This window comes from Corvus hawaiiensis, chromosome 3 (assembly GCF_020740725.1).
Source record: "Corvus hawaiiensis isolate bCorHaw1 chromosome 3, bCorHaw1.pri.cur, whole genome shotgun sequence".
Taxonomy (NCBI): Eukaryota; Metazoa; Chordata; class Aves; order Passeriformes; family Corvidae; genus Corvus; species Corvus hawaiiensis.
Window position 1 is genome coordinate 88,381,926 of NC_063215.1, and position 27,035 is coordinate 88,408,960.

Below are 27,035 nucleotides of genomic sequence, written 5' to 3' on the forward strand. Positions count from 1 at the left end.
ACCCATATCTTGTTTTCAAAGACATCCATTACCTCATATTTTCTTTCTTTACTACTGAAAATTTGAGCTACATTTCTCCTGCACCCTTTTAAGAACAAAGAAAAGATAAATGACTTCCTTGTAGTACAAGCCTTCATTGAAAACCTAAAAGTACAGCACTTAAAAAATTACACAGAGCATGAATCTGATTTCTGCCTCAAATTTTAAGTTCCTCAGCTTGTCTGAATCCTCTTCTTTCATCCTTCCCTAATAAAAGCATTAACACAAAGACTATTCACCATCAACATCCCAACTGAGGCCCCAAAACAGGTTGAAATGTTGCATTCAGCTTGTACTGTATCACCTGAAAAGAGACTTTTGCTCACTCTGAGTGCAAATGTTTTGCTCAGAAAATCTGCCTTTTATAGGAAAATCCAAAAATAACCAGACTTGTAAGAGCTAAAGATAATACTTTATAATATAATTTATTTAGTCCAGTGAATTCTTCTCTTTTTTTTTTTTTTTTTTCCCAGTGCTGTGCCTTTTCCAGTTCTATATTTTTAAGTCATTTCTCTAGGAAAACAAGCTGTATAATTGCTATTATGTGTTAGGGTTAACCAGTTCCATCATTGTACATAAAAAGTACATTTTCTTCAGAAAACAGCCTGAGCATACAAGCAGAAAGCCTGGTGTGAAAGAGAAAGGGTATAATAGGAAATTCAGAGCAAGCAATTAGGGAGGTAGGTAGGTCTGCAGCTACACCAGTGAAATAAGGCACTATGTTCTGGCTGCATTTGTAATTTTGACTTATTCTTGCCCTGCCATCTTCCTTGTCCTGTCTCATGTACTTGATAGATAAAATAGTCCTACATAACTAAATAAATATAATTACATGCACAACCCTCAAAACAATAGACTCACAGCAAAAGCTCAACTGTTCAGCACTGGAAAGACAAGGAGTAATAGGAACCTGCTGCAGGAGGAGTGGGTGCCCTCCTCCAAGACCCTTCTACCAAGAATCTAAAACAACATCAGCTTGGAAATGGGTAGAAAAGGCCTTCCCATGACTTCAGATGGGAGCTGTATGGGGTGAGGTGTCAGAAAGCTGGGGAGGTAGGAGCTGTCAAGGCACTCGCTTTCACCTGCCTACAGCCTGGAACCTGCACGTGAGCAAGTGGGAGCTCAGCTAAGCAGAATGATCTCAAACTGGCAAGGCAAATTTTAGTAATATAGTGTTTTAGAGCACAATAAGCTTTTAAGCCTTTTTTAATTTATCACTGTATTGTAAAACACTTGTGGATAAAAATAAATTATCCTCTCCCTCAAGCAGGTATTTTTCATCCATTACTTTTACTATTGGTTCAACACACTTGAAGGGGATTTCTTAGTAGTCTGAATTTGCAGTGACCCAGTTGAAATGAAGGTTGAAGTGAGGGGAGGGAGGAAGTTCTCAGCTACAGATTTAGAAAGACTAGGAGTAGTTGTCACACTCTGTGGTTACTGATACCTTCTCCATTCCTCCTAAAAGGACACAGATATCAGTAGATGTGACGCAAAATGAGGAAAAGATTAGAGTGGATCTCTGACACCAATTAGAATTCAATGGATGAACAGTAGAGAGAAAAGGAGTATTGGGAACTTGCTGTAGGCACTGAAATGAAAATTTGGAGATCGTGGGGCATCTTGGGTGGTTAAATGTGCATTACATATACAAATTATGGATATTTTAAAGCTTTTCATTTAGGGATAAAATTGTTGATTCACCTGAAGCTAAATAAAATCTTATTTCAATAGTTAATTTTGGCACCAGATGCAAAATTTTTTATTGAAATAAAGGGTGGGGACAGATATTGGCACTTAGGTTCAGAGCATCTGAGAGAGGGGATGTGTCAGATGTTATGGACGAGAACCAGCTCATCCTGAATTCCCCTCAAGTGAAAATGCTCAGCCTTTAATGAGCTGAATTAATAATTGGTAGCAGAGATAAAACAGGAGTAGTGCTGTCTTATGCTGAATCACAGAATTACAGAATATTCTGAGTTGGAAGCGACCCACAAGGATCATCAAAGTCCAATTCCTGGCCATGCACAGGACTGCCCTGAGAATCACATCATGTGCCTGAGAGCATTGTCGAAAGTGATTCTGATTTCCTCTCCACCTTGTACAACACCCCTAGATATGGAGTGGGATGAGAAACAGGCTGTTTGCCTTCATAGTCATCTTCTGAGGCTGAGCTTGGGGGTAGAACTGTAGCATCCAACTTCTCCACAGACCTCAGTAAATGTTATTTGGCAGGAGCTAAGCTTTGAAGGAGATGGGAATGCCTCCAAGGCGGCAGCAGGTGCTGTCCTGCCCTGCCCTGCTCTGCTGGGGCACTGCAGCATGGTGGGCAGCAGTGCAAGCACCCTCTCACAAGAACTCACATACATCTCACATGCTCGTGTCAGGGGACAAAGCTCCTTTAGGGATAAGGGGCCATTTAGTATTTCTGTGTCAGCGATCAACCAAGAAAATGGTCTGGGCAGCATCCACATGGTCTGCCTCTGCTCATCATGAACTGGATTGCTCTGACCATTGGATTCCTCATCAGTTTCTCTACAAGCACCAAGTGGATGATAGTTTGTCACAACAATCTAGGATGACTTTAGGAACATTACTGAGATGTACATTTACTTTTCTTGCATATATTAATTTTTTATATATTTATTTCCTATTTTATATTTCTATTTTCCACTTCATTTTCTGGTAACACATGTAATTTTTCTCATTTTCACTACATTTTCTTTTTTATTCTTTAAAGATTTCTCATGTTGCAAGTGGGGTGGTGGAGAAAAAAACAAGTACAAACAAAAGCCAAACAAAAACCAAAAACCAACCCAAAAAAACCCTGTGCCTGTACTTCCCCCAGCAAAAGAAAGAAAACAAAAATAAAAGACTAGATAAAAATGTTTTCATCAGACACAAATAAAACCCCACAGTCCCAGAATACAGGCTTCTATGAAGCAGCTTCTTCATTATGACTGATGCCTTTCAGCAAGCTTGCTCTTGCTGAGGGTACTCTAGAAGCCAATATACACTACTGCTGCAAACCACTCTCAAATGATCTGAAGTACCAAATGTCCATGTCAAACTTCTCTCTGCACTGATTATATAAATTTTGCTTCCCTTTAGGACTGTGACTTCATGTTTCTCTTTTTACAAAGTGGCTCTCTCTACCTATCAAATACACAAGTTTAATACCTGGTGATTAATGTCTTCATGTGATGTCCTTCCTCCCAGTTGTTGTTTTATTTAATGTTTAAATATGCAAATGCTTTGGCCAAATCAAGGTTTGTATCCTGCATACAATGCAACTGGAATAGCTCAGCTCATGTGTTGAGGCTGAGTAGGGAATTTTGCCCTGGGTGTGAGCCATGGAGGAAAGTCAGTGCTTAGTGAGGTTGGAGACAGGGGGAACTGAAAATTGGGTAGAAGTGTGGCAGGAATTTATCTGCAAGTCTTCATTTGTCTGAACCCAGTGACCGATTCACAGTAAAGACTGATATTCAGGTCTTTCAGAATAAATTAATCCTCTGTCTTTTCCAAAGTTAACTGGTACTCTGTATTTCTAACTTTCCTCAGAGAGAAAATGACATAAACACACTTTGCTGCAGCATCAGGCTGTTGAGAAAATGTGCTCTACCAGCAACAGGACAGGGCTTCCTCTGTTTTCAGTCTTTAGCTGGAAGATCTCTACACAATAGTCTTTCCTAGCAAGAAGCATTAGACAATGGCACCCTCTCTGATGTTCAGTGTAGCACTGCTGTTTTGAGAGAACATCCTCACACAAATTAGATATTCCTGAAGTTTGCAGCACTTAGTCATGAAGCACTTTCTTATTGACACGCACTTGACTAGAAGAGTGCATGGGTATATTTATACCACCATGCGGTGGGAAATTCAAGCTCAGTTAATTACTTCCTCCCTAGGTTAAAGTATCCATAAGTGCAAATGCTGAAGCTATTTTTTGCTCATGAAAAGGAACTGCACAATCACCTGATTGCTAAACTGCAGCCAGTATATAACTGAGAGGTGACAGGATAGTGGGGATCTCTGTTCAGCCACCCTGTAAAGCACTTGCAGTAAAAGGAGCTGTGTAAATATAAATCATTATTATATTGTTTAAGTAATCAAATCCATGGCACCGTTGTTTAAATAAACTGGAGATGTGGAGCCATTTAATCATATTTTAATGCTTAGACTGCCTGCTACATAAAATATACATTTAAAAAATAAGCTTTCAGAAACATATAAAATACTTTTTTTTTTCCCAGTGCTGAAGTTAGGGAGACTATAGTGCTACAGTAACTCTTAATTTGTACAGCTGTTTTCATCAATTTTTGGTATGAAATACCACAAAATAAAACAGACCTAAATCTCTCATAAATCTAATGGCAGTGTCATACTTCAGATGCACATTTTTAAATGGCTGCATCTTTAATTCAAAATGCAGCCAGAAGGCTCAGTATGACCTGGGAAGTTCTACAAAACACTTGCAGATTTATTCACTTTTGAAAAAGTAATGATTGTATATATTACACCAATGCCTGCTGGCCAAAACTGAGATTTGGTCTTCCATAATGTAGGGTGCTCTACACGTGAAAAAACCACAACCTCTCTCCCCAGATGCCTTACTTGAATTCAAGTGTTGCAGTTATGTAATGCTCCATCTTAATCATTCATGACTATCCCTGTTGCTGCAGACCACATAATGACTTCAAAGCAAGTCTCCCTATTTATTTATGTAGGCTCCTGGCTCCATAATATTTTCTAATGCATTTATCCTTGTGAGGCAAGGTGGTGCTATCACCCAGGTTACAGATGGGAAAATGAGGCTCAAAGATATTATTTTCTAAATTTTCATATTTCATTTCAATTCCTTATTCAAAATGAATTAAGCTTACCAGTGCCTAAGTTGCACTGATCATGTCTGATGCTTTTACACATCTAAAACACTTTGGAGTCTAGACTGAGAGGAGTAGGTAAGATTTCTATGCCAGAGGAGGTTTCCTAGTGTTCACTCCTTTAACCCTAAATCCAAGGACAGATATTGCTTTGTAGACCTTGGTCTTCTTCCATCCCTTTCTCTATTGGACAGTGGTTACTCTTTCTGCATGTTTTTCCTTCAAACAAGGCATGATTTTCAGTTCTGCAATTTGTAACAAACTTCTGGTCTCAGCTAAAAGAGATGGGTACAATACACAGTTACTGGCACTGGTGTTGGTATTACAGAAAAGTAGAAAAAATGGAAAGACTACTGCATTAAAACCCGCAGAGTGCAGATCCAGGACCTACTCATTAGATCAGAACAGAATATACACCCTGAATGCATTGAAAGAGATAAAAACCTGCTATGAGTTTGAGCAAAGGCCCTGAGATAGCAAATACAAGGGAAGGTCAGATGGAAAAGCACACAAACAGTGCTCCTCCTGCTAATCCTCATTATAATGGCACTGTTATATATAAGCCAAAGTCCAGATTCTGGTACCATTTCAGCTCAGAGCAACCAGGAGGCCCAGCAGACAACACTTGCCACTACCTCCCAAACCATGAATTTTCATGGAGCCATTGAACTCCATTGTAGTTCTTTTTTGCACCATCCTGCCAGTGGAAGACCACAGCCGGAATGGAAGGGGGAATGGAACTGGTGTCCTGGGTGATGATCAAGGGAGATGTTGACATCAGTGGGGAGATGAGAACTTCTGCTTTCACTCTCTCACAATGAGTACAATGTTTGTGAAAAATTCTTAGCAGAGAACGCAGCAGATTTCTGTCTTTTTTGCATACATTTCTTCCTAGAGAAGCAGGATTCCTAAAAGCTGAGCACAGCTGATGTGTCTCAGTCCTGGAATACCGACTGTCTTAGCGTATATTAAGTGCCCATCATTTTAGCAGCTAAGCAGTATCACATCCCATTTAGCACATACACAGCATTTTATAGAACAGAGCTCTGTAGAAATCCTTTTCCCTTAGGTTTTTCTACACACTCATTGCAGTGATATGCATCTGACCAATTAAAGCAAAACAGCTTTAGTTAATTAACTCTAAGGGACTGAGTGGTTCCCTGACTGGAAGTTGTAAGAACTGGTTTTGATATTATGAGTACCATTGATTAACTCTCAGACGCTGGACAATCACTTCATCTTTCTGTGCTTCATTTTTCCCTTGTGCAAAATGTAGAGAAATAAAATTTGCTTTCTTTGGTGAAGTGCTTTTGAGAGCTGTGAATGAAAAGAGCTATGCATCATCAGTGACTCCTCAAAAAAGGCCTGATGGGAGATTTGTCAAAATAGCACTGTCCTCACTGAGCTTCTGAAAAACTGAGCCATAACCAAGTAAAGCAGCAAAGGGCCAAAACTTCACCGAGAGGTGAAAGTGGGAACATGATAAAAAATTTAGGGGCTGCCTAACATCTTGACAGCAGCTTGTTCTTCCATATCAGGCTGGCAAGATGGCATCTTTCTTCATTTCTGCCCGTGGCACACAATTCGTACCCAACCAACTCCTAGGATGCATGCGAGTGCTTTTGGATTGTTTGGTTTTTTACCCACCCCACTGCGGGGCTGGGGCAGCGTGATGCCAATCAATCCCAGCCCCTCCCCTGGATCGAGTTTCCTGAAGAGGCAGACTCAGAGGGTGGGTCGATGGGTGGCTCAGAAGCCTAAGCTGCACCCTCTGGGCAGTGCCCGGGTCCAAGCCACCTCCCCTGGTTCAGGAAAATTCCTGGTTACTCGGTTGTTCATTGGTTCTCTGTTAGAACTCCCGCCTCTCGGTTTACCCCAGTGGTTCTTGTTAAATTGTATCCTCCCCCTGGCCTGTAACTCATTGGTTGTTTTCCCCCTTCTCCGCCGTTTTCAAATTCCCTATAAAACTGAGGACAAGCCTCGGGGGAGGATCCCATCGCATTCCATCCCTTCCGAGCTTGTTCGGGTTGTGAAACTTCTGACAATAAACCTGTTAGGAGCCAGACCAGAACAGCCTCTCTCTTCCTCTGTCTCCGAGCTAACGTGAGCCGGTCCCATCGGCTCCTGCCGTGTTCCCTCTGCAAAGAAGCCAGCTAGCTAGCCCAGCCAGCAGCACCCATCCTGATGCCAAAGTCGCTTCAGCGACGCACAGAAGAACGCAGCTGGACTCTCTCTGACTGGGGGCACGCCAGAGCTCGTGCCTTGAGCACAAGAACTGTGTTACTGGCCATCCACCTCCCTAGAAAATTGACACATCCAACCACTTCCAACATCTGACAACCCCTGCAAACTTCCCTTTTTGACTGGAGGGATATTCCTTTTCACTAGGGCAAATTCACTGTACAATGAATATATGACTTACACATCCTTCAGAGTGTTTTTCAGCCTTACATTGTGCTTAAGATCTTAATTACTGCTGAGTTTTTGCGAAAAGCATTGCCTTGGGGAAAAAAATGGCCTTAGCATGTTTTCTTTCATTTTATTCCTAATACTCTATCATTACTTAACTTTATCTTATCCTTTCATTCTACTTAACTCTGCACAGTTGCAAGTCCCGAAGCTAACACACTGGTTCCACATTAGCCAGAGCAAAACAAATAATTTTCACTTTCAAATTGATGTGATTATTTCAAGATATTTTTATAATTGAGGAATGGACGTGGACAGAACTGAATTTCCTCAGATTAATTTAGTATTTGAATAAATAACCTTTAAAAAAGGTTCTTTGGACTTGCTGGTCAATATTCCAGCTTTTGGCAATGAATGAGTGAATTTAGAGTAGCTAGGGAGATCACTTTATTCTTTCTGTTCTACAACTGATTCAGATAAAGGTATTGCTGGCACAAAATTTTGTCCACGTCAGCTAAGCATTCTGGAGAACTTTCATTTAGATTTAATTGCAGGAGAAGGGTGAGTGAAAAATGTCACATGAACGTTTACTACCTCTCCTTTTGACTTCCTCATGCTAAAGAAAACCACCCTGTGGTAAAGAAGAAAATAATAATGCCTGGTGTGGGATCTGGAGGCTGAGTACCATGACTTGATGAGTGCCTCAGCTCTCCCTGCAGGCAGCAAGAGAAGAACAGAGTAGCCAGCAGGTAATAACACCAAACCTACCATGAAAAGCAATGGCTTTGACTATATTTTGGCCACAGTTTATTCTCAAATTAGAGTCAAACCCCAAATTCCATTATACCAGGTCCAATTTTTCTCCAGTGCTTCAGGATGCTTAAAAAGGTATAAGAGTCTATATGTTTGGTTCTACTTTTCCATGAGATTCTGACTTATGCTGGTAGATCATATACAGCCAAAGAGACAATTCAATTCAATACAATCTTTGCAATAAAAAGGAAGGGAAGAGTGGTTTCTAGGGATTCATCACTAGCATGAAGATAATATGTCAATCATTCTTCCAATACAGAAGAAGAAAACAGTACTACTGTTTTCCTGTACTGCTCCTACATATTTTTAGCCCCTAAAATTTATTGCTGCTTCCCTGCAAGAGCGACTCCTGCTTTACGTCATTAAAAGTCAGAGGTGGTATAGAACTGGAGGAACATAAGGATTATTCAGGGTTTGCTTCTGAAATTATATCTACCTCTTCTTGCATTTAATATGGTATGAAAAATTAAATGCACCAAAGTTGTCAGTCATTATGGTTGTGTAAGACAGATGTTAGTGAAATAAGAAATGAGCTCTTTCATATACGTGCAAAATGTCTTGTTAGCAACCCCAAATCTTGAATCACAGAATAATTAGAGCCTGTGTTATGGGTAGACAGCATAAACTTCCTCCCACATCGCTTCCTCTCTAAGTAGTCTGTTTCAATCCCACCTACAGGAGGTGGAAAGGGAAATTTCTGACTTCTAGCCTTCAAGTTTTCCTTTCTTTGTTAAGCCTACTAAGGAGGCTATCAACTCCAGTACTATTTTTTCCCAAATTGAAAATGTCACTGAAAACAGCTGTTGGAAAATAAGTACTGCAGAGATTTGCAATGTGTGACTTGGACAGAAAAGTCATGAACAGACCAACAGGAAAACCGACAGAGAGAATACAAATTTATCAGACACCACTAATGCTACCAGTGGCAGTGACATCTCAGTTCAGAGTCAAATCAATAAAAAGTCAAAAAGATTTTTTTTATGCTGATTTCCGCCCCCTGCCATCATCAGAGAAACAAACAACAACTCTGCATTTACCTGTAGATCAGAACTTCATCATCTGAGCAGTTATACTGCAGCTGATACATTTTTACCCGAGGGGCCGACTTGCTGACTGTCCACTTGACCAAAGCTGAGGTAGTGGTCACATCTGACACCAGGACAGCCCTTTCTGGTGGGCCTTTTGTTTCTCCGCGATTGGACTTGGTGGAGCTGGTGATGTCCGAGAGCCTGGATTTCGGTGGAGCTGCTTTGCCTGTGCCATTGCTGAGATGGGGAAGCTGAACAATTGAGAGTTCAATTGTTGCAGTGGACTCTCCTGCAGCATTGGCTGCTATGCATGTGAAAGTTCCATAGTCCTTGGAGGTGGTGATGTGTATATCTAAAGTGCCATTGTCGTAGACAGCTGTCCTCGAGGAGTTTCCAATGAGACGGTCATCAGGGGCCACCCAGTGAATGATGGGAGTGGGATCCCCAATGGCTTTGCACTTCAGTGTGGCAGTTTGCCCTTCTAAAACCAGCAGCTTGTGAGTATGTTGTGTAATAAGAGGAGGCTCGCAAACAAATTCCTCTTCCCGTACGTACCAGAAGTACCTTCCCTTTAGACTTGGAGGAGAAGCACAAGTTTCCATATCGTCGTCTCTGTCAAGTCGCCTTAACCACAGTAGCTCACAGTTGCAATGCAGTGGATTGCCCCCAAAACTGAGGGACAGAGGTGGAGAAAACGGGGTAACAATCAATGGAATTACTTGTGATCTGGCAAATATAGGGTCAGGAGGGAGTTTCTGAAGCCTGTTGGACGTTAGATCCAATCTGGCCAATTTCTGAAGATCTGCAAATGTCCCCTCTGTTATATAATCTATTAGGTTGTGATCTAAACTGAGCTGGTGCAAGTTTATCATCTTTCTTATAGATTCCCAGGGAATGCTTCGGAGGTTATTGTAGGAAAGGTCTAAGTCCTCCAGTGTCAGCAAAAAATCCTCAAAGGCTTCATCAGAAATGCTGCTTAGCTGGTTGTTGTTTAAAATCAAATGCTGAAGGTTAATTAAACCTCTTAAAGTATCCTCTTCAATCTCAGGCAACCTGTTGCTGTCCAGATGTAAAGACCGAAGGCTCTCCAAGTCGGTGAAAGAGTAGGGCTGTATGTAACTAATGGTGTTTCTGGACAAAGTAAGGTCAACAAGTCCAGACATATTGGCAAAATCTTGTCTGCTGATATTAATAATAAAGTTGCCCCCAAGACGGAGTTCAACTGTCCTTCGATCTATGTCCAGAGGTACAAAAAGGAGACCCTTGGAGGGACACAAAGTCCCCAGTGACTCAGACAGGTTCTGACAGACACAATATTTGGGACAAGCGTTGACTGTGACAGCCATTCCAAACACCAGGATGCCGCAGAGCAATTTTTCCATTGTAAATCACGCAACAGTACCTGAAAGAAATGAAAAGAGTTAAAAGAAACATCAGCAATTATGATATGAATCTCTCCTCTTATGTTTTGCCTAACATCTACCTCCAGAGAGACTTTGTGATGCCTTCTCTCAGGAGTAACACCTAAAGGCATCAGGCCTCCATGATGTGAAGTTTAAGTGTTATAAAAACACTATAAAATCTTTCTTTCTTTTTTCCTTTTTCTTTCTTTCTTCCTTTCTTTCTGCACAAATCCTACCATCAGATTGCATGGCTTACTAAAAATCCTGAAAGATTTCATTTCAAATAGTGTCTGCTTCTTTGGGGGTAGAATCAGTATCTATAATTACTTTCTGCTGCATAATAATGTGGAATTATTAGGGTTGAAGCAGCTGACTTTATGGATAAAAATAACTGCATTTTTACCCTTCAGTAATGCGGTTAATAATGACTGTGTAATTATCTGGCCAGTTCTGGGGCAAGACACTTGCTCACTCATAACAAAATTAATGATAGACAGCATTGGGAGCAGAAATCACTTGTGTAATTGCCACCTGGTTTCACCCTGTGCTCAGCCAAACTATGGAAAGGGTGACAGCCTCTAGCTCCAAAGAGAAGGGATCCAGGGGAGGACTGTGCTACCTTAAGCCCCTGGCAAGCTTTTTGATAACAACGTGCTCTCACACTGTAACCCCTAATGTTGTAGTGACAGTGAAGCTCTTGCCTGTCTCCATGGCCCTCCCTTGCACCCTGCCAATTCCTCTTTGCACCATTATCTCCCTTTTTTCCAATCTCTCACACGCTTTTCCAGCTTAAACTGCAAGGATGTGTCTCTGAAGAGTAAACAAAACTCATTAACAGGCTGGCTTGGAGAGGCAATTGTGGCTGGGAGGAGTTGAAGCCCTGCTTCAGGTTTGGGAATATTTACTTACTTCAGGTTTGCTGACATTCCTACCACACATGCAGGGCATAGGTAAACTTGCTTTCCTTCTGTTTCTCCCTTTCCCAGATCCTGCTATCCAGCAGGGCTGAAGAACAGGTAGATCATTCGTTTCTAGCCCTCGTTCTCTTTCTGAGGAAAGGGGCAGGTAGACAAAGAGCTGTATTTTTTAAGGGATCTCCCAGGGTTTTTGATAGATTGGTGTGCTCTAGTCTCCAAGACCCTCCCCTGCGGCACTAGCTACAGGCACAATTCAGGTTCCAATTTTCATCGTGGCCATTTTGCCTCTCTTTAATGTACATCCACCATACAAACTTGTATCACTGTTTGGTACATGCCATAGCCCTTCTCAATCATGCAGGTGCTCATACACTTAGCAGTTTTTTGGCACTTGTGCTTCGAGGTATTAACCCCCCTGTAACACACATCAAACACAAAACAAAAACTATCACTTCAGCAATTTTTAAAAAGCTCTTTAAGCAGGTCTTGCTTTACCTTCTTGTGAAAGGAATGAAAACTAAGGGCCTGTGTTTGGGACTCTGCCCAAAGGTTCCTGATTCCTCCCCTGGATAAAGTGGCTTGGTATCTCCTCTCTAGGATATGTGAGATGAGTCAGAAAGAAGGAGCTGTAGAAATACAAGATGCTATGAGTGCTGAACTATGTAGAGTGTGTTCTTCACAGCAAGGTTTTCTGCATGGTGTGATGATAGTAATTATATACTGTTATTACTATTTCATAGGAGAGAAAATGACTGAAGCATCTGTGTTTGCTGAGCTTTACAAACAAGATGAAAGCGAGACACTTTTAGAAAGGATGGCTTGAGAAGAGTAATCTTACCTTCAATAGTAAATAAACGGCTACTGAAAAAAATGTTGGGAGATAAGCAAGTGTGTTATTGATGCAAATCTGTGGCATACATACCAAAGAGCTATAAATATCCCTTACAATATTATCAATTGGTATTTTAGTAACAGGCAATTGGCTTTTTCAATCTTAATTATAAATGTATTCTGCAGCTTTAATTTAGTGTATTACCCTACCAGCTGAAATGATAAACAAAAAGCAGTTTAAAAGGGGGAGAAATAGATACAGTTAATTAGTAATAAGCCCTTTCATAGCTTCTCCCTCATCTACATTCCCACCCTCTGAATATCTATTCAAAAACGTGAATGCACACTTACGACAGCAGTGTCTCCTTTAAGTGTCTCAATTCTCTAACCACATTTTTTCCGGATGCTGGTAAATATCACAGTGCTTTGGGGAGATGGTTGACTCTAAGCATCAGAGTAAAGAGCATTCATGGGAAAAAAGAATAAAAATGGGGGGAGGAACAGAAGTTAATTACATAAAATAGGGACTGAAGCACCGAGAAGAGGATGTGAAGCAGGAGGCCTAAATGGCAAAGCAAACCCTGATGGGGAAACCATCTGTGGATGGCTTGAAAGCGCATCATCTGCCTGTGTGTGCTTGCACGTGTGCATGAAAGTCACAGAGAGTGCAGCATGTGCTTTTGCCAGCAAGAGGGCAAATCGGTGACAGCCACTGTCATTCCAGTTATCGCATGCGCTTGAAGGTACTAATGTAAATATTGTTAGTTTACAGAGGAAATTTCTAGGCTTTGTGATCATTTGCTAACATTGTTATTTCACGCATCTGAGCCCTGGGTTTCTCTACAATGTAATCCTGAAGTGACCAATTCACAATGCAACAAAGAGAGTACAAACCCAAAGGACTTCCTATAGGGCGTTGGAGACAACAGAAGTGAACGGGACTCCTTAAGGAGAAAATCTGGGTCTTCAATAGGGTAAATGGTTTTCCTTTCTCTGGACAGAAAAAGCACTTGGGTCAAAGATAGGGTAAGAATTCACAGACTAATAGAATCATAGAACAGTTTTGGTTGGAAGGGACCTTAATGATCATCTAGTTCCAACCCACCTGCCAAGGGACACCTTTCACTAGACCAGGCTGCTCACAGCCCCATCCAGCCTGGCCTTGAGCACTTCCAGGGATGATTCCAGGTAATACTGCAGTTCTTGAGTCTGCAAAATTATAATAATATCCTTTAAAATCTAGACCCTCCCACAAAGTCATGGTAATTGCTAGTTGCCAAGGAGATGGATGTATAATAAAAGTTGTTTTGATTTCATTTCTTGTAATTTTCTTGTAAGACAGAAAATAAAGTGTCAAGTTTAGAGTCTGTTTTTGCTGACCAGCATGCTCACCTTAGTCTTAAAATCTCTTGTTACCTGCAACACCAAGAATTTTATGAGCTGCTAATGGCAGTCTTGTGATAAGTTCACCATTCTGATTTACATTTTAAAGATATCTATCAGCCTGATAAAGCATATTTCTCACAGCAAGTCAGTAAATCTGGAAGAATTCCTGTCTCAGCCCAAGATGAAAAATAGCCCCTTTAGTCCTCTTAGAACATGCATTGGTATAAATTAATATGTGCAAGAGCCATAAACCTTGGTGTTTTGTATTCAAATTTTCCTCATAAAGATACAAATTCTGGGATTTGGCATCTCATTTCAGCAGTGTCTCCAAGGCATTTTTAAATTCTATATTCACTGAACTTTGCATTTAAATTCCAATAACCTTTGCCTACCACAGCGCCAAGTGCAAGGCAACTGTCAGAAAAATAATATGCAGCATACAGGCTGGGAAAAAGAGAGGGAACGAAAAAATAAAAAAAAGGAGAGGTGGGTGGGTAGTAGCTCTGATTCTACAGTCTCCAAGTGCCCTGGGACCCAGGCTCCAGGGAGTGTATGGGTGAGCTAAGATGCCTTCTTTCAGTTTCACAGGTGCTGTGGAGGAATTGAGTTTTCCTTCCTGAGAGCTGCCCTTTTTTCTTGTTCTAGATCTTCTCTTATCTCCGTTTTAAGTGAACTTATGTTCACTAGGAAATCTGCATCCACAGATGCAGAGCTTGAAGGATTGCAGTGGTGGGTGAAGTTTCATACATATTTTTGTAAGCAATTTAATCAACAAGGCATAAAACAGGATGGGACTACGTCAGGACAAAAATTACTCCTTAATCCCTTGCATTGGAAAAAACTGTGTGGAAAGGTAGGTTTTGTGTTCTCCCTGATCCATACTTCACTCAGCAAGCAATTGCAATGCCCATAAGGAAAGTAAATCTCTGCATCTGGATCTGTCCTTAGTAGTACATCCACGGAAACACAGGCTGGGTGTTAGGCCACAGCTGGCTTTGTGAGCACCTGTGAGATTCTTCAGATGTTTAAAGTCAGTTTACACCTAGGAACTTACAGGCTCAGATTCAGGATAACCAACAGTGCTTTTGTTGAGCTTTTGTCTTTTTTGCTTGCCTAGGCTCCTGCACTCTGGTGGTAAAGCTGATCTTCATCAGGTGCATACAGACAATGCAAATGAGATTTTGGCTAGGCCTTTTAAGGAGCTGGGTTTATTGAAAAAAATTAATAGCTCTAACATGTGAAATGCTTGCTTTCTCCAGCCACCTTACATTTCACACATCATAAAGGGGGAATGTTTACAAGTACACATTTCTCCAGGTACTTGTGGCTGTCTACACGAAGCTCCACCCATACTAATTTGACTGATATTGTTTCCACCATAACAGAAAAAAGGGAACTCTGGGTAAAGCGTAGCAAATATTTTGCCCTTTGTACAACTTTTTTTTCTTGAATATTGCAGCCATAGCAAGGTTGCAACTAAAAATATTTTATCACCCCTGTACCATCATGAGGTTTATTTATATGGTTTGTTTCTTTGGAGTGCAGTTCTCTTGTTTTCACCTATCCAAGCAGCTGGGAGTCCCTCCTACCTGTTCTCTGTGCCCTAGCCCTGGAAGCAGTTTTAGCTTGCCAGTATTTAGGAAGAGCTAGGCTACAGAGGTGGATGTGTCCAAATAAAATTGCCTCATAGGGTGGTCTTAAATGTAAGAACACTTTCTGTCAAGGTTGCAGTCTTTAAAAAACTGGTTGTAATTGGATCCAGAACAGAGGTAAGTATAATCTATAAAAGGTAATTTTCAAGAGGGCTCATTCTGTGAAAGTTGATTTAATCCATTCAACAGATCCCAGGGAAATAACCAAATTTTCTTAGGCAGGGCTTTCTCACACAGGAAGATACTGGTCTCATTCAGTCTTTCCCAGGCAAAACCTGTGTCTCTATGTGTGCATTCTTGGAAAGCTTTTCTTTATTTTTCATAATACTTTCCTGATATTTTCCTGACACCAGTCATGTTATTTCTTTAAGTACTAACATTACCCGATTCCTTTACCATTCCCAAAATGGAAGTGATGCATCTATCAAAAGCCCAAATTATCAATATAGCTTTCATCTCTCCTATTTTACTAAAGCATCTCATTTCTTTCATTAAAAGCAGTACTTTCCATACATCCTAAAAGAACAAATCCCTATGCTAATGTTCCAGCACACTTAACCCCTGCAATTAGTCACCTCTTCACATTTCAGCTTACTTAGTCCAAAAACCTCTTTGGAGACTTTTATGAAGGTTTAACATCTAATACTTAAAAGACAATAGTAACCCCAAATCTTATCAGACAAATTTCAGAATCAGTCAAAAATTTTGTTTCTGTTTGATATGGTTAAACTACTAGCAAGTGCCTCTTAGGTGAGCTCTTGAAAACCATGGTACAAATTCCTTCCTGGAGTCACTTTCCTGCAGTATATATGGAAAAGGTGTTTTGAGCACTAATGCGTATGTGCTCACTGTCCAGGTTTCAGCTGGGACAGAGTTACTTTCTTCTCAGAAGAAGAAATTCTGAGAAATACATATGTGCATGAGGGTTTTCATTATTCACAGTGGTTTTGATCCAGAGGACACATTACATATCTCTAGCTTCTGTGCCAAAGATGTCCCTGATGGCTGGACAGTATGTATGTCTAGTAGCCTTAGTGACCCTAGAGCACTTAGATCTAGAATGCACTTACATCCTAGTTCCTAGGAAATGCAGCAGGAGCTCTTAAGTAAAGAGGAAACCAGGTGTAGGTCTGTCAGATCACTCTTCACTATTACTAGCACTTTGCTGAAATGAAGTCACCATTATAAGCCATTTGGTTTTAAGAAATGTGCAAAATTACTCAAGATTTTGAGATTCATTTTGTGAGGAAAGAAAACTTAGTGAACACATTCTGTGTACTGCCGAGCATCTGCCTGTCTAGCGCTTCCCCACAATACATTTGGGACATTTCATCACTTCAGATAAAATCTGAAGTGCAGAAGCCTCAGAATTATTTACTACTCTCACTTTTCAAGAATACAGAATATAGTAAGTTTCATGAAAGCAGAGGAGAGACACTTGGTTAGCTCTGTTATACTTCTGCAAAGGAAATTATACATTGTTGAGTCCGCCTCTTGTTTGGAATCCAAGTATCCACACGGAAGACAGACAACATCTCAGCTACTGAAAGGCTTTAACCCGAGTTTAGCCTTTTTAGACAAGAGTCAGTCCACTCTGCTGTTAAGATGCTGTGAGCTGTGCAGGTTCTCCACTGCCTAATAAGCAGTGAACTTGTTCCACAGTCATAATATAATATCAGGACCGGGTCAGTTAGGGACACACATCCTTTGGAACCCAGACTTTCTTCTGGTTTCCATCCAAAGGGTACAGGTGCCACTACTTCCTTATGACTAATCTCTAGACCTTGTCTGCTCTGGCATCACGACACTCGAAGCTTGGACTGAAAAGCCTTCATGCCCACACAGAGAACAGAGAAAAAGAAACATGGGCCTAAAATTAGCCTAAATTAGCAATTAGCCTAAATTTCTTGTGCTGCAGAAGATGGAAATTTTTACTCTAGAATTATGTCTACCTGCAATGCCAAAGTCAGTTTCATTTGTATCTGTCTTGAAGCTTACTGTTCAATTTTTAATTGCTGAGTGCTGATTGTAGTAACTAAATTAATTCAGTCCTGTAGCATGAATCCAATAAGCATGCTTGATTTACTCATTCATTTAATATTGTAGCACTTTAGAAAAATACCTGCACGAAACACATAATTTCCAAATGAGAACATTACATCTCAGAAAAACTAGAAACAAATATTTTGAATGCTTCATTTAATGCCTTTCTTAAAGTGGTCTCATGAAACCTGAATGGTCTTACAAACAGGTTTTGTCACATGGGCTGATACTTATCAGTGGGCAAAACTTCTGGCAAAATAGAAAAAAATATATATGTCTATCCAGAACTTGTGAATGGCACATTATAACCTTAATAATCATAGCCAGATTTTGTTGACTAGTGTGATTTTACCTGTGAAAACAGTTGTACTTGCATTATTCTACCTTCACTGACTGGAAAGCACAGGCTTTAGTTGCCTGATTTGTTGGCACAAAACAGTGCTTAGCTACCTGCATGGTTTTTGATAATGCAGAAAATTTAAATGTGAAGGCAGTTACTTGTAAGCATACAAAAACAAACTGAAGAGAGAGAGGCCAGTGAGAAAATCCAAGTGTAAATACTTGGTAAACAGATACACTTAGGCGTGTTGCATCAGCAACAGGTCTATCTGGACAATTTCCTAGAACTTTTCAGAGCAGCTACATCTGTGCAGGATGGTGATTTCCCAATGACAGGTACACAGGAGACAAGGAACAGCATTTTCGACATCACTAATTATAAGTGGCTTGGGCACTAATTATAAATGGCTTGGATGGTTTTTTCTCTCCCACAGACAATTTGAAGGCCCATTCATTTTCAATTGTTCATTTAATGCCTGTCAACATTTATCTTTGCTTTCTATTTTAATGCTGTCTCCATCAGATTTCATCTACAAGCTCATGAGTCAGCTAAGCTGGGCCCCTCTGCTATTTTTAGCCATTCAGTTCATTTATTTATCTTGTTCTTAACAGCAATCCTACATTTTGCTTTATCAGCACAACGGAGAAGTTACCAGTTATCCTGTTTCTTACTCATTTTGAACACACACAGGAGCCAAAAAGGTGCTAAGGAGCAACTCTCTCAGAGATATTGCCTGTGGCATGAAACATAAATGTCCATCAAGAGACCCTACTGCTTTCTGCAAATACAACTGAAGGCCTCTTCTCATGATCTGAATACAAATTCCCCTTGACTCTGAGCCATAACAGAAAATCCTCAGGTAACTCTTTAGCTTACTTTAATCCTCATAAAAGTCTTCATACATTCTTATTTCCTTCCACATCACAGGAAGAGCAGGATAATTAGAATTGGGATTCTCTTCTTTAAGTGGGCTTGTTACTTTTTTTTTTTCTAATTGACCCGTCATTCAGTCCTAGAGACAAAGTCTGTCCAATATTCCATAGGAAATAATCTTTATTTGGAATGAAGGCTGCAGTTTTTCTTTCATGTATAACTCACAGGCAAAGAAGCACTGGTAGGAAATCCAAGGCATACAAAACTAAAAATCTTTTTCTGATTTTTCTCATAAATGTAATTGGGAACACAAAGTGATATGCAGCAAAGATTTGGAGATCCTTTGAAACACCATCAAGGCAAATTTGAAGTCCATATTTAAAAAAACCAAAGCAAACAATCACTTTTGCTGAACGTCCCAGGATTCCTAAGGATGTTAGCATGGGCATTTGGTGGCAGAGGTCCCCTGTTACAGAGAATACAACCCCAGTGACTTGTCACTGTGGTTGGCTCATGGTTCAGTGAGAAATTAGCAGAGTTCTGAGAAGGAAACATGAGAACCCTGCTACGCCATTGCATGACACAACACATGGCCTCCACGGTCTCTGGGCTCTTTCATCAGCCTGGTAAACTTTCTACTGTACTTTCTTGCTTTCTATTTACTTTGGATGGGACCAGATCTGTCCATTAATTTTCTCTTTCTATCACTTCTCCCTTTTTGATTCTCATGCAGGAGGATAATTCACTGTTTCTCTGGATGGCTTAACACTCCCATTACTTCTATCATGAGAAGAGCAGCTTTTCAAAGTTGTAGACTTTGTTGCATCTGGTTACCCAGCTACCTATTTCCAAACCACTGTCAATGGATGGGAAAGAGAAAGGAGGACTGGTATTTGGTAGCAATACCTGTTCTTTCACACCAGTATCTTAATGCACTTTAAAAAAAAAGACAACTTCTACCTAATTTTAAGAGGTGAGTAAGAAGAGGCAGAATCTGCCTCAAATGTTTTGCCCAAGATAATTCACCAAGTTCCTCACGGAAAACCCAACTCTCATACCTTCTCTTTGCACAGTGATGTTTCCACATGTAAGGCATATCACTGTACAATTTTTTAACACAAATCTAGTGTCATGGACAGTGTTTGAATAACTACATTGAAAGGAGAGAAGTGGTGCTTGTGTCTCTGGGGAAGAAATCTGGCTTTAACTCCTGGATTACTTCAACATGTCTTGCTATGTATGTAACCTTGGATGAGTTTCAATTAACTTCTCTTTCTCCTCTGTAAGATAATTATAAGGATTGACTTCTGCTAATCAGTTGTTTGTGAGGTATCTGAAGACTGTGTGTGCATGTAAGAACAGTTTATGGGGAAGTCTGTTGTCATGACACAGAAAGGGAGATTGCAGATAAGAGACATCTTGTACAGCCTTTTCCCTAGCTCAGTCATTGGTTCTTCACCATCCCAAGACTGGCAGTCAGCAGAGGTCAGAGGCAGTGGGTGTCTGTGCATGGCTGAAGTGACTTTAGTCCCCAGTGCCCCATTTGCTGCCCTGAGTGCCTGCAGAACAGAAGCCCCTGAAAGGCACTTTGCCTCCTTTCCTGACATCTCACATTCTTCTTCTCCAATGGCTTAACCACAGCTCAGAGGCTCACCTTTCACCAGTAGGAAGTTCATATATATTGGAGTATGTTGCAAAATTTCCTGACTGTGAAGAAACCTTTACTAGTACAAATGAGTACACCAGGAAAGAGCACCAGGAAAGCAAACGGAAAGTAAATAAAAAGCATCCCATACCTATTACTTTATAAATAACAGTACAAGTATATAATGATATTTTAGTCATGCTAATGAGACTGAGGGCTTTTGCTGTTTCCAAAGGGCAACAGAGCTGGTGAAAGGACTGGAGCACAAGTCTTATGAGGAGTGGCTGAAGGAGATGGGGTTGTTTTGCCTGGAAAAAAAAGGAGGCTCAGGGGGAACTTACTGTTCTCAACAACTACCTAAAAGGAGGTTGTAGGCGGGTGGGAGTTGGTCTCATCTCTCAAGTATCAAGCAGTAGAACAAGAGGAAATGGCCTCAAGTTGTACTAGAATAGGTTTAGATTGAATATAAGAAAAATCTCTACATCAAAACACTTATCAAGCACTGGAACAAGTTGCCCAAGGAACTGGTTAAGTCCCATCCCTGAAGGTATTTAAAAGACATGGAGATGTGTCACTTAGAGACATGGTTTAGTGGTTGGACTCAGGGATCTCAAAGGCCTTTTCCAGTCTAAACAATTTAATGATTACATGCATGTGCAGTTTGATTGAATCATAGAATGGTTTTGGCCAGAAGGGACCTTAAACGTCATCTAGTTCTAACCCCTCTGCAGGGACGTCTTTCTCTAGACCCTGTTGTTCAAACCACCAACCAACCTGGTGTTGAACACCTCCAGGGATGGGGCATCCACAGCTTCTCTGGGCAACCTGTTCCAGTATCTCACCACCCTCACAGTAAAGAACTCTTTCCTAACATCTAATCTAAACCCACTGTATTTCAACTTGAAGCAATTCCCCCTTGTCCTGTCACTACAGTTCCCGGGGAAGAGTCCCTCTCTGGCTTCCCTGTAGTCCCCCTTCAGGCACTGGAAGACCTCAGTGAGATCTCAGTGCAACTCTTTCCTTTCCAGGTTAAAAAGACCCAACTCTCTCAGCCTGTCTTCATAGGGGAGGTGCTCTAGCCCTCTTAAAAGCTTCATGGCCCTCCTCTGGACTCTTCTACATCTTTCCTATGTTGGGGGCACCAGAATTGTAGCAGGTGTTGTCTCACAAGAACAGAGTAAAGGGGGAACACCACCTTCCTGGCCCTGCTGACCACACTGCTTTGGATGCAGCCCAGGATATGGTTGGCCTTCTGTGCTGCAAGTGCACAGTGCCAGCTCATGTTGCCAGCTCGTCAAACTCTGTCTGGTCTGCAGAGACCTTGTTCCAGGAAAGATGGAAAGTCTTTCGGGTTAGTCTGGAGGAAGGTGAGTGGAAAGCGAGATGAGGAAAGCTGATTTTCTACTACACTTGCTATGTTTATTTATGAGGAAACAAAAGTCTTCAGTCCCCAGGGCTCTCCATACAGCACCTTGCACTGGCACTAAGTCAGCAAAAAAAGAATAAGTCTCTTAAAATTAAAATGAAGGGAAAACATGCGATAAAATAAAATATATAAGACCCCAATATTTCAAATACATATTCTGCTTCACTTTGCAGTTTCTGCCTACCAGCTATGCTCAGAATGACAGTCTTATCAGATAAGAGCAGCCAGCTGCTATATGCTGCATTTAAATTTATATTGCCAACAACAGGCTCCATTACCCAAGGATTTTCTTGTTGCATTCCTAATACTGCCTTTCTGCATGCTTTATTGTTCCTCATTTCCTTACGTACTCTTCGCTTTCTAGTGTGTACCAACATATCCTGGTATCTGTTTCACACATTTTGGGTTTTTTTACTTAATCTGTCTTTGACTAGTTTTCCTTTTTTATGCCTCTAAACTGTTCCCACTTCTCAAATACCATCTCTAAAGCTGCTGTCTTACACATTCTTTGCTGTTTCTTGCTCGCTTTCTGCTGCATCTCACCCCCCCCTCATTCCCTAATCATTTGATCGCTGCAGTTCTTTGATGTGTGAGGCTTCCAGTTCAGTCCCAATTTAATTATGCTTTTCAGAAGACTGACCTCTGTGTTCCCAATTTGTTCAAAACATTTCCTTCATTGATCCAAGGCCAGATCTCTTTACTGCCTCTTCTAAGCTAGATTCCTGATATTAGAAGCAGCCATGTATTAGCACTTAAGGTCAGTTAGCATATATCAGCAGTTAATTGCACTGATTTATTTGTAGTAGATACAACACACTCTTCCCTGCCCTTAGGTCTGGATGTATTAACATGAAATCAAGGGGAAATAATTAGAGGTATTCTCATACTACAACAGATTCACTTTCTTCAGTATTCGTAAGAATACTCAAAAGAATAGATTGTATTTTTCAGTAAATTGCCACATATCCCAAAGGTCTGTGTAGTGGTGCAAGTGGCTGCAGCTACTCCTTGTCCTGAGGAGAACTCAGACAACCAGCTGTGGTGGTTAGCAACCCAAGTTTAGCGTGTAACTTTCATGGTGAGAACCCATGATTCCCTTGTTTTGTCTTTTGCATGTTTTCCCCTGGTTGGTTAATATTTTGTCGTCCTGTTTTATGTATGAAGTTATGTATATTCATTTTTCTTCTTTAATTTGTATTAGTTCTAGAAAGTTCCTTGTTCCTCGACACCCCATTGGATCCTTCCCTGAGTCTCTCCTATGTGTTGTTCCCATTGGTTCCCTTCCTGTCAATCTGACCTGCTTGTCTCTATCCCATTGGCTGAGATCCCTTTGTCCACCTATTCTGTACCCAGTATAAGATCCCTGGACCCTCCCACCAATTGGCCTCTTCGTCCCTGTGGTTTCGTGGGAATAAACCTGCGTGGAACATATGGACAGTCCCCTCTCTTTACTTCTTTGCCTTCACCTGCGTGCCTACAAAACAGCGACAGGAAGATACAGCCCCTTTTGGGTGAGGAGCTCTACCTCGTTTTCATTGTGTGTTGGGCACTGAGTGCCACCTTCCAGAGGAGTTTCAGCATTGACCTCCGGGCTTCTTTGTGTCGGCACGCAAGGGGTAAAACCCCCTTCTTCCAGCTCCCAGTGGCTGAAAACCCCTCCAGGTCTGCATATTTATTTTCTGTTGGGTTGTTATGGAAGCAACATCCAACATTATTGGACTTTCCCTTCTTAAATTGTCCACCTATCATCCACTGTTCAGGAAATAATCATAAAGATGGTTCAAGCTTTGGGGTGGAAGGTCAAATCAATATTTTCCAGAAAGAATAAGAGTCCTGTAGAACAATTACAAAGCAAAACACACTGTCTTGATGGCACCCAGAGTGGTTGGAAACTTGCTCTGTCTATAAAATACCAGTCTGATACACATGAAAATCTCCCCTATATTAGCAAACAAACATCTGCTTTCTTCAGCAGAGCAGTAAAATCTTCCTATCTGTAGCAAAAAATGTTACGGAAAACTGAAATACAATTTCCCTTCCAGGGAGGGAAAACTGCAATATTTCAGCCAGGAGAAGTGGGAAAATGGTGATTGCTGCTGTTCATTGCTTCCACAGCATCTGCAGTCAGTGGAGACCCTAGTGAAGGATGCAGACACAGTAACAGCACTGAGCCGCTGAGCTGCGTGCGTCCAGCAGGCACGAGGAGTGGCAAAGGTCTCTCTGCATTAGATTGAGCTAATTAAATACAGCTCTGTGCTTAACAGGATCTACAGATGCCTCACTCCACTTTGTCCAGTTGTACCCAAGGATGATGTCACATCTAAGTAGACCGGCACAAACACGTTATCCTTGCTGGCTGCCAAAAGTTACCAGCCTCAATAAGATCAGCACAAATGTTGTGCTTGAGAACTGAGAAGTGTCAAGGAAACTGAGCCTCTGGATAAAACCAGAGCTGCTTCAGGCCCACAGCACTCCTTCCCCAAAGCAGGAGGCTCAGACTGTGATGACATACCTGCTACTGTGAGAAAAAAAGTGGCGGCCTCCTGGAGTGAGGTGCTGGCCTTTAAAGTGAGAGGTGCTGAAATCCAGAGGGATCTCGACAGTTCCTTGTTCCTCACCATAATCATCACATGATGTTGCCTTTCATGTCAATGGAAATTTTTTTTGTTTTGAATGAGTTTTTCAGTTTAAATATAGGAGAAAAACTCCATCTTCTCCCTTATGCTACTTGTATACATATAATCATGAGGTGTGAGAAAACACAGAAATTCTTCTCAGGGGAAGGATATTCATATAAAAGAGGAGATTAAAATAATCATATAATAATAGTAATTCAGGAACAAATAATAATTAAATCTCGGATTATCACAGTTCACAATGATTTTCCAACATATGTTTAAATGACCTAAGAAGTATATCTCTTACCTCAACCAAGCAACGCACAGAGTAGCACCTTTCAGTCTCAGAAATAATTGTAACACCCAAACTGGTTTCCTGGATGAAATTTGTCTGCCCAACACACACTCAACTCATTTTCCCACTTCTGAGTTTGCTCACAGCAAGGTCTGCAAACACATGCACATCCCTGTAACAACTACTCAGAACGGGAAGCAAGTGTCCATCCTGCAGGTATTACTTTCTGCTTGGCATTTTCCCACTCATGTTGCTTTATGCCTGTTGATTCATGGAAGACATTCTGCAGGTCTGAATTCTGGAGACTGATCTGTTCCCTCCTTTTTCTGCACTAGATTCCAAAGTCTCCATTTTTATAACCTGTGGGAGGTTTGCCCAAGTGAAATGTGAGTAAGGATTTCAAGACATGGACCTCTGAGTCACAAACTCCTTTAAAAAAACACCAAAGAAATGGCAACATACCCCTGTCCAATGTACTGGGAGCTGTATTACAAGGACGCCTCAGTTCTTCTTATACAGAGGTACTCAGTGGTACCTCCTGACAATAAAAGTAAGGATGACGACTACAACATCTGCAGGGTGTCATTTCCAGGATAGCAGTGAGTGTTTGACACTTCTTTGCCCAAAAAAGCATCAAATCTTCAATTTTGCTGGAGAGCTCTAAACAAACACAACAGTCTAATCTCCTCTGAAAGTATTTCTTGATTTAATTCAGATAATCTTGTTTGCTTTATCTCTTTTCAATAGCTTGTTTTTCCTTAGATCTCTGACATGCACTGGAGTATACTCATGCTTCCTTTCTTATTCATCAATAGTAAGGGTGCACTGTGGGTGTGCCAGATGCTCAAGAGTCTCTCATTCCCTTGGTAACAGCAAAGAGTTACTAAGTCACAGCAAATAAAAGTAAAATGTAATGCAGACACTGAGCTAAGGGTTAGGATGCTGCATCTCCTTTCCTGTTAATTTAGTCTATAATCTCTGTTCAGATGCTATCCCCCTCTATGCTTTATCTTCCCCAATAACTGAAGAGGCAAATTATGTTGCCCAGTACACAGTACTGAGACTCAAAACATAATGTTATATTTAAGGATTTAATAACATATTGGGACCTAGAAAAAAAGACAGCAAAATAGGAAGTGTTAAATACCTGTCAGCGTCCACGTAGTTAATTCAGCTGCAAGACACGTTTGTGGTGGTGTGCACCACAAGCACAGAGCAGCAGCAGGCAGCAGACACAGCAATTGGTGCTCGGAGTAAGACCAGAAACTGCTGGGGGCTCTGCAATGGTGCTGACACATAGCAGGGGACAATCTCCAGAACCCGCTGGAGCTACTACCCCTAGTACATCAGAGACCTGCCTTGGGACCAAGCCCCTGAGGGAGAATGCAGCCCTGCTCATTTGGGACCTCATGGTGGGACTGGGGCTTTGCCACAGGCTGCCGAAGGGTCTGTGTCACCACGTGGTGGGGCTGTGTGACAAGGTCAGCACACTGCACAGCAGCGGAAGCTCTGACAAAGAGATTACTGGATCTTCTCCAAGACACTGCAGGTACAACCAAAATCCCCAGCTTCTGATGGGGCGGATGAAGGGCCAGCCACCTGGAAAACATCTTCGTGAAAGGGACCTGGGAGCCCTGGTGGACACCTCATTGAACCCCCATTGAACCCCCACCCTTTGTGGCAAAGAACAACGACAGCCTTCAGGCAAACTGTTGCCAGAAAGTTGAGTTGAGGGAAGCTTTCCTTCTCCTGTACTCAGCACTGGTGAGACAATTCTGGACTGATGTGTCCAGTCATGGTCTTCCCAGGGCAAAAAACACAAGGCCATACCGGAGTGAACTCAGAGAAGGGCCACAAAGATAACTAAAGGGGTGGAGCCTTTCTATTGTGAAGAAAGACTGAGAGCTGGGACTGTTCCGCCTTGAGAAGGCTCAGTGGGAATCTTACCAATTTGTACAAATACTAGATGAGGGGGAATAAAGAAAATGGAGCCAGAGTCTCCTCAGTTGTATTCAGTGATAGGACAAGATGAAATAGGCAAAATTGAAATACAGTCAATTTCACTGAAACACAAGAAAATACTTTTTTTACCACGAAGGCAGTTGAATACCAGAATCAGTTTCCCAGAGAAGCCAAGGAGTCCCCATCCTAGGATACGTTCAAACCCTGCCTGAACACAGTCCTGGCCAACCTGTCCCAGCTGACCCTGCATTGATCAGGCACGGAATGATCTCCCAAGGAATCTTTCAAACTCAACTATTCTGTGGTGTTAACAGGTTGTGTATTTTTATGATACTTATCTAAAGGGCATCCTTGATCTCAGTGCAGAGACAAAACAGCGTCTGCCCTTGTACTGTCCAACATCACCTCTCTTGCAACTTTGAACATAATGGAGACAAGTAACCAGTGAATTCTACACTAATGAACTCTATTC

At 41.3% G+C, this 27,035-nt stretch overlaps 1 protein-coding gene across 10 annotated transcripts in view; it reads right to left on the reverse strand.

Annotated features, from left to right (window-relative positions):
* Positions 1–27,035, reverse strand: part of LRFN2 (leucine rich repeat and fibronectin type III domain containing 2) — a 153,725-nt gene that overhangs the window by 26,353 nt on the left and 100,337 nt on the right. For 6 of the 10 annotated variants that reach the window (XM_048297860.1, XM_048297854.1, XM_048297862.1 and 3 more), the window contains one exon: positions 9,182–10,574. In XM_048297860.1, coding sequence (XP_048153817.1) covers positions 9,182–10,554 — 1,373 coding nt within the window. In that variant the 5' untranslated portion in view covers positions 10,555–10,574. Of the gene's footprint in view, positions 1–9,181; positions 10,575–11,987; positions 12,119–12,674; positions 13,317–13,428; positions 13,533–27,035 lie in introns of those variants that run through there. The other 4 variants (XM_048297856.1, XM_048297855.1, XM_048297858.1 and 1 more) reach the window with 4 other exon arrangements.